This window comes from Mercenaria mercenaria, chromosome 2, assembly GCF_021730395.1.
Source record: "Mercenaria mercenaria strain notata chromosome 2, MADL_Memer_1, whole genome shotgun sequence".
NCBI classification, from domain to species: Eukaryota; Metazoa; Mollusca; class Bivalvia; order Venerida; family Veneridae; genus Mercenaria; species Mercenaria mercenaria.
Window position 1 is genome coordinate 4,094,191 of NC_069362.1, and position 8,738 is coordinate 4,102,928.

Below are 8,738 nucleotides of genomic sequence, written 5' to 3' on the forward strand. Positions count from 1 at the left end.
GCCGTTTCTGATCAATAACTTCAGAACCACTTACCCAGAATGTTGAAACTTCAGATTAAACATGTAGAGTAGATGACCCCTATTGCTTTTTGGGTCACTTGATCAAAAGTGAAGGTCACAGGGACCAGAACATGGAAAACGGTTTCCGATCAATAACTTGAGAACCTGTTGACCCAGAACCTTCAAATTTCATAGGATGATAGGACTAAAGAAGAATGTGACCCTTATTGTTTTTGGGATCATTTGAGCTAAGGTCAAGGTCACAGGGGTTGGGGCGGTTGCGCGGTTGTATGATATATTTGGGGCGGGTGCGTGGGTAGTTCTTAGTACTTTCGTGTTGTCGTGTTTTCGCCCCGCCAACACGCCAACACGTAATGGCAGAAATCAGCCACCATATTTTTGCCATTTTGTTGGCCAATCTTAAACAAGTACGGAAGGCCATGTGACGAAGGTAAGTACTGTACTGCTGTGGATTGAGACATGGAGCGAAACAAGGGGAAAGCAGTTTGTCATATAAATTTAAAAAGTAAACATGATAAAAATGATATAGACGAAGCAATATCTAATCAGAATAATTTTGTTTTAGTTTTCATTCAATTTACTGCAAGGCCGTAGTCTTGATTGCCAGAGTAGTTATATCCAGTAGCCCGGCTTTCCACAATTCCCTGAGTTTATCTGAAAATAAGAATACTAATAATACAAAAATGAAATAATTATAGTTACAATGATAAGATAAACTTTTCCAGAAAATGTTTAACATATATTACATTCTAACATATGCTCCTCAAAACTTCAACATAGTATTCATGAATAGTACGTATGGTAACACAGATTTAAAATGCATGTATTTAAACAACATTACAACATATTTTGAATTACTGAAACAACTAAAATATAAAACTGCGTGGTTGTAACAAAAAAGCAACCCATTTTGCGCAAGGTCAGATATAAAGTCATAAAACTATACGATGAAAACATTTAACATTTAATCCGTTGACCATTAATTAAGGTTTGATATGGATGTATCGTCTTTGAATAGTTACGAACCGAGAAACGAAATGTAACAGACTAGACATAAACGTTTAGACTGACTGAGAAAATGGCGTTATTGTGATTTAAAATTATGATTTCCATTTTGCCAAAAAGTCGTAAAATGAGTAAATTTATATAGTGGCAACGTTTGATTTTGTTGAAATTTGGAAGTATTTTATAATCTTATGTTCTTACTTGTCAAGGCATAACAGTTGCCTGTGTTACACAAGGAACTCCCACAACACACGGAACAGGCTGCCAGACTGTTTCGTTTACCTACGACGTGACCTTGTTGAAATAATTGTTCATTCTCCATACGAAATCGTGTTACTTCTATGCATGGCTGAAAATGTTAAAAGTTTTAGAATAACTCTCTCATGTCTAGGTATGCTCAATGGTTATCGTAAAAGATTACGTGACGATTTTATTTCTTATTATGGATGTGAACTTTGTAAAAACAATGAGAAAAAGGTGCAGGTTAAAGTCTTAGAACATCTTTTGTGAAATATATATAAAACCATTGTTTTTCCATTTCCCAACAAAGTACTAAAGTTAGGACCTCATTCTAAGAAGTACCTCCCCACGCACCCGCCCTCCGCCCACACAACCCCGCAATCGCCTCGTCTCCTAAAACACAACAGCAGCTACAACAAAATAAAATATACTTATTGTATGATTTCATCGTATATTAAATCACGCCATTTATTTCCTATGTTCACACTTGTGTTACATGTATCGGTATAACATCCAAGTATCATGATAAAATGTCTGCTGCTTTTGGGGAAAATGCGCACAATTCTGTTTTATTCTTTGGCCAAAATGATGCAACTATTAAAATGGATGGTATGGATATGAATGTGCATTTTAACTTCAACATATACTAGTAACAAAAGTAAATGTTGGAATTTTATGTGACGCATGGAGATTGCTTTCATAGTCTGTCACCTCAACTTCAAGACGTTGTTTGAGATAGCCCAACTGTTTGAGCCTTTGATCTATATAATTATCCAGCAGAATAACATTACTGACAAAAAGCTTAAATATGTAGAGGAATGTTCGGCAGAGATAGACAATGAAAGTTTGAGAACTTACATGTTTTCTGTAACATCCCATTGTATATGTGTATGGACTACCGGAAGTACTTATGGACATCTCTATACCACATAACTACAAGCAATAAGAAATATGTTATGTCTGTTTTGAACAGGTTAATCTTTTATTGTACAGGACAGCTTCCGGCTAAGTAATATACATAGGGTATGGCATTGTGGCATTGTTGTGGAATCCATCAAAGACCACATAGAGCTACCCATATGAAAAAAATAACGTTCGAGAATGTGGGTGTATTAAATACATACCTTCATAATTAAAGTTTGATAGTCGTCATGTGACATTTTACTAAACAAAAAAGTGGTAAACGAATACAATACCATTCTAAAAGCGCGGACGCGGACTTGTGACCTCATTATGTTGACTTATGTCATGTTCAGTTTAAAACAAGAAAAGTAATTCATTTCATCAAATTTCGATAAAACAAATTTCATATTTTGCTTTTTCTTTCTATTTATTGGGTTTAACGTCACACCGACAAAATGATACTTTCCAGGTTTTCGTGGTTGAGGAAGAACCATGGTGCCCCTCCGGGCATTATTACGTGTAGGGTGGGTACCTAGGTAGAACCATCGACCTGCTGTAATCCCTTACAACAAAACCTATACGTGAGGCTCGAACCCACATTGGTGAAGAGCAAAATGTTTGAAGTCGGTACCCTAAACCACCCAGCCACGGAGGCCAGTAATGTCAATTTCATTATATATATAGCTATGTAATAGTTCAAATACAGGAACCAAGTATAAGATGAGCAACTCTGTTACCTCATCTTGTTGGCACGTGGTAAGTGTATTGCACTCACTTGCGTTGTTAACATTAGCACACTGGTAACATCTTAGTAAACCAGTAGACGCACTGTCTGTAAATACAATATATTTTCCTTATATGTACCATTTTGCAATATTTGCAAATCAAATTCAGATAAGCCTTCGTTGTTATCCCCAACCGAAGGCGGAGGTATATCGTTTTGGCGTTGTCCGTCCGTCCGTCCGGAGCCATATCTAGGAAGTGGTTGGGAATATTTAAATAAAATTTCATATACATGTTGACCAGTATAGGGAAATGCGGCCCGTCAAGTTTCAGTCAGATTGTCTAAGCAACGCAAGAGTTATGGCCCTTTTAAAAAAAAAAAATCAAACCTTTAATGAACATTTATCAACATGCAAAGTTGTTCCCTCCCCCACCTCGCTCCTCCAACCAGTCGCCCCGCCACCCGATCATGAATCTCTCCCCGAACATATTTTTTTTATTTTCCACCGGCGGGGGATACCAATTCACCGAATCTGCTGTATTTATCGCATTGTAATTATCGCATTGTTAGTTAATGGATACTCAGTTATGATTGCACATGATGTGACAAATGTCATCGTAGGGTTAGCAAGTTGTTTTTCAAAAACATGTTAAAGAAGGCAAGTTCGCTTTTAAATTTACAGAACATTTATCAACTTCCAAACGACATTTGAGTAATTCCTCTTCCATTAGAACTTTAGTCCACTTTTTTATAATCAAGTACACATTTCTTCGCCATTTTCAGTGTATTATTATGTATACAAACCAGTGTAAAAAGTTATGAAAAAATCGAATGGCTTTTATATGCGACATAAGTACTTACTGATAGCACATGGAAAAGCTACAAGCACCAACGACAGAACTGAAAAAGAATCAGAATAACAAATGTTGTTTTATTTATGTTCCGACTCTTTTACACGCTCCAACTTTGTCAAACTTTTGAATGTCCAATGTACAAAGTTGGTGTTTGAAGGCTTTCAGTCACATTTAAGAAACATTAAAAAACATTTTTTAGTTTTTATTTCATATATTCTGTTAGACATACATTTAAGGAACTAAAAACCCATGTCATACAGTTAGATCCCATTTTATTACTTGTTATGAAAAGTTTTACATTTGCATAATGATAAACTTTGGGATATTTCAACAACCTGAAAGTGTTAAAACAACATGCAGCTTCGGAATTCATCTATTTTCAGTCTACTTTGGTTGCACAACCGAGGTAGACAAAGCGAGGTAGTAATAATTTTATAAACTGCATTAATTTTCTAATTAATTTGGGAAAAAATGTACTTGTCAATGCAATTAAGTCTTTGACAACTTTAATACGATAGTGCCTATATTCATATATATAGGCAAGATATATTTATTTGATTTATACTAACGCTAAAATAACTTTGGGTTACCATGCTAGGAAGATCAAATTCAAAACACTACTCACAGTGAAAATTTGACTTGAATTAAGAACTCGGTGAACATAAATAAGTGTAAATGATCAGATGGTTAAGTTTGAACAAATCCATTAGTTGATTTTATTATCGCAATGTCCCCAGATCGAAGTGAAATTATGGAAACGCATATGGATGGATTCACGATTGTTCGTGTGGTCTCAATTTTGACCTTATATATTATATATTTTGGAAAATTATGAATTTGGGGATAGAGTAAAAGGTGAAACGTTTTTGAAAGTTACCAAGTCATATTCGTTGATTGGTGCCATTGATTAGTCCAAGTGTATATTTACTCTTACAGAGTCACATGCTACCGTCATACCCCAAAATACAGACAAGACGTTTATTACAGAAACATAGACAAATAGCAAATCCATCTAGCAATAGCAATGTCGTATCTGCATGAAAAAAAATGCTTAAAAGATAGAACAAAGTAAGGCTAATCGAATACTCCGGAAATGCCGAAAGTTTAAGATGAAGGCGGTGGTAGGTCTGTTTACAGTCACAATTCATATACCTACTACCCTGATTGCACAATCAAGATTTTAAAAACAGAATCAAAATTTTAAACGAACTACCTAATTAGTTACTATATTGCATTATTGCATATTTGCAGCGTAAATATCACGCATTTTCGTGGATTGCATATGATTATAGTGTTTTATGTAAAACCCCAAAAACTTGAATTCAGGGTCAGAAACTATTAAATTGTATATATCGGCTGAGATAGAAATTAAAAATAACTGTTACTGTTACAACAACAGAAAGACTTTAAAAAAAGATTTTACACGTACCTAATGTCTGCATTATTCTAAATGACCCTGTAATCGGTTGTAATGACAGTTAACTTGTCTAAGACAGATAGTAAAATATGTCATACTGAGATAAGACTTTTGGTCAGTAACGTAATCTTGAACCTTAAGAGCTCTATAGATTTATTTCATCTAAAGATAAATCATGTTTATGACTTTAATTTATGAATCCCCGTTCGAGTAATTGCGAATCAAGTATCTTTTTTTTTAATTACAACTAAGAGTCTAGTTATTAAGTCGACATGTAATTTTATCACTCTTATTATCAATTATAGCTGAAACCAAATCCGAGTAGGCCTAAAATCTGTTTCCGGTAACATGCTAAAAACAGATAAGGGTAGGTAGGACGGAATCTTTTTTTATAAACATTATAAATAACCAGTTGAATATATGTATCTATTTTATCTAAAATACGAAACTGTCCCCTGGCACTTAAGAAACTCGAGAGCTGTACATAGAGGTACGACGTTTTAGATATGCCCTGAGTAAATATTTTGCAACTTTTCGTGCATAATTGTTTGACAAAGTTTCGTTTTGTTTTCTGCATTCCAAACCGTAACGTTAGCACTGTTCAAAATATCAACCAATATTGAACTGCGAATGTCATTATAGTGCGAACAGTTTAAAAGAAAGTCCTCTACACAGTTTCCAGTATAAATTAACACAGTCTATCATCGTGAGCTTCTCCCAAGTACCTGTCAATCTCAATAACCACTGGCAAAATACCGTATCTAAATTGTGGTGTTTGCTTCAATTCATACTTAAACGCACGAATTCTTCAGTTCCAAAGTCCGTTTTGAAATTTCGGTAAGTCCTCAATTATGCGACATTCTATACTTGCTGTGACCATAACTGTTTATAATACAAAGAAAAACTGGATTTGGCTACTTTTACATCCACTGGCAATTTATTGTTAAAATAGTTTATTTGTCCAATGTCAGTCATAACCGATTTGATTTCGGTCAAAGTTATATAGAAAAACGCCTTTTGTAAGTATGCTATTATCCAAGACACGAGTTTATTCCAAATGCGAGTCATGTGGAGCCACCCTCTATATACACTTGGAACTCACTCAATATCACCAATCGCATATAAGGTTGGTGCTAATCTGTATGCATCCAAATGAACATTATTAAAAGTGTACTCACATTGTCAAATATTCATGTTTGTCATAAAACTAGATATATTTCACAAAATGACAAGTAAACGATAACCCTAGGTACAGGAATCACACGAAGTGCAAACATAGAACCTAAAAGTAAACTAAACAGACAATCAAGTAGGGTCAATAACGACTCCTAAGTTATGTCTTTTTATATATCAATAAAATGTACTATGAATCCTTTGTTATGTAAATAAGTTCCACATGCTATATTAGGAAGCCGTATATTACATCTACTGAAACGATATTTTATGTCAGTTCTGCATAAAATAAACGTTATGGATCGCTGAATGAAATTACAATAGTATTTGTTAAAGGTACCATTCATTCATGGCACAAGCAATTTTAAATGATCTTCAGACTTACACTGAGAATCTTCACATAGAATAAGCGCCTCAGATCATAACAGAATTATTGGCTTATATTCTTTATGAAATGTATAAATAATTTGCCAGCACTGAGTAAATGGTATTACGAAAAAAGTCCTGGAGATGGTTTTTGTTTCTGTCGATATTCATCATAGGAAATAATGTACAGATATGACTTATATACTTTTTATGTCATAATAACATTGATAAAATGTGCAGACTGCATACTTACAAAAAAAGAAGATAGAAATAAAAGTCAACAGATCTGTACTAACTTGATAATTAATATCGTACAATTTGTGATTTTAAGTAAAACGTCAATTTGCAGTAGAGACATTATTCATTCACGTCTCACAAATTGAAAACGCTATTTGTTTGCCACTGCATTTGAAGTAACGTCTATCAATGAAAACTGTCAGCAAGATGTTCACAAAATTATAAAACTTTTTAACCTTTAGCACACTAAATTTTTAGAATGTTCTGGTCCATCATTCAATTTGGGCAATGCCATTTATTATTTGAAGGCGTGTTTACTGAAAATTTACTGACTGAATAGCGAACAGTGCAGACCATGATCAACCTGCACGGATCTTGGTCTGCACTGGTCGCTAACTTAAAGACAGAATCACTTGCCGCCAGCAGACTAAGAGTTAAAAAGGCATTCAATCTTATCATGAAATATATATGGAAAATATTTGCCATGGTAAATCTAAGCTGAAATTTTATATACATGTATATGCAAACAGTTGATTTCTCGCAACTTCTGTAAGTACTGTTTTTTCCTGTTGCATATTGTTATACTTGTTCAATAAAAATGCTAACTGAGCTACTCTTCTTTTACTTCCTAAGCAAAGACATCCCTTGATCAATAGTTTTCTTGTATAAATCTGACATACATATCTTATTCTGGAACCAAAGGAATCCTGTTGGGGCCATTTATAATGTCGCCGTCGCGTTTGTGGGGTCGACGAACGACAACGCGAAGTGACATAGCGACATTACGAAGTGACACCCGACAATCGCAAACGACGGCGACAATCCCAAACGACAATGTCGCGATATCCACTTTGAAATGTCGCCTTTCAAAAGCACGATATATCGCGATGTCACTTCGCGTTGTCGAGCGTCATATCGCATTGTCGCTATGTCACTTCGTAATGTCGCGATGTCACTTCGCGTTGTCGTGTGTCGACCCTGCAAACGCGACGGCGACATTATCAAACGACATGCGATAATCTCAAACGACGCTCGACAACACGAAGGCGACATTTCAAAGTGGATATCGCGACATTGTCGTTTGGGATTGTCGCCGTCGTTTGCGATTGTCGGGTGTCACTTCGTAATGTCGCTATGTCACTTCGCGTTGTCGTGTGTCGACCACACAAACGCGACGGCAACATTATAAATGGCCCCAACAGCATTCCGTAGGAACCAGATCACAGAACAGTCATAATATTGTTTTAAATCCTTTACATGTTGAGGTAAGGACAGTCTTCACTGGTATATCTTAACTAGATTTAATGAGAAGATTATTAGTTTTAAGAATGTTATACTAGGCCTCTGTTCGTGGATAGGCGTATACTATGTACGTATATAGCGGTATGCTGGCACATACGTGAAGCTGTGAACAACTTCTGTCAAACATTAATTCTAAACTATTTATTTCGCAAAAATGAAATAATACAAGCATTATAAGATTCTTTGCGTGAATATGTTTATTTGTTTGTTTTGTTTTGGGTTTAACGCCACTTTTCAACAGTATTTCAGTTATGTAACGGCGGGCAGTTAACCTAGCCAGTGTTCCTGGGTTCTGTACCAGTACAATCTTGCTCTCCGTAAGTAACTGCCAACTTATCCGCATGAATCAGAGGTGGAGGACGAATGATTTCAGACAAAATGTCTTTTTTTTCAAATCGTCACAGAGAACTCACGACCCCGTGATCCATAGATCTGCGCTATCCCCATTCAGCTAAGCGGGCGGTCTTGCGTGAATAAATATGCTCAATCACTGATT

At 35.5% G+C, this 8,738-nt stretch overlaps 1 protein-coding gene across 1 annotated transcript; it reads right to left on the minus strand.

The window, feature by feature from the left end:
* Positions 1-561: 561 nt before the first annotated feature.
* LOC123562522 (uncharacterized) lies at positions 562-5,266 on the minus strand. The gene is made up of 6 exons (XM_045355153.2): positions 5,177-5,266; positions 3,755-3,793; positions 2,907-3,001; positions 2,125-2,199; positions 1,228-1,375; positions 562-675 (listed from the first exon to the last, which is right to left on the minus strand). Exons 1-6 carry the CDS (start codon positions 5,187-5,189, stop codon positions 599-601), a joined length of 447 nt encoding a protein of 148 aa, XP_045211088.2. The 5' UTR covers positions 5,190-5,266; the 3' UTR covers positions 562-598.
* Positions 5,267-8,738: the final 3,472 nt, after the last annotated feature.

Coding starts and splice junctions, on each gene's coding strand:
- LOC123562522 (XM_045355153.2), bottom strand. Junction 3,002..3,754: donor AGCTTTTCCATGTGCTATCA/GTAAGTACTTAT, acceptor TTGTATTTACAG/ACAGTGCGTCTACTGGTTTA. Junction 2,200..2,906: donor CCACGTGCCAACAAGATGAG/GTAACAGAGTTG, acceptor TATTGCTTGTAG/TTATGTGGTATAGAGATGTC.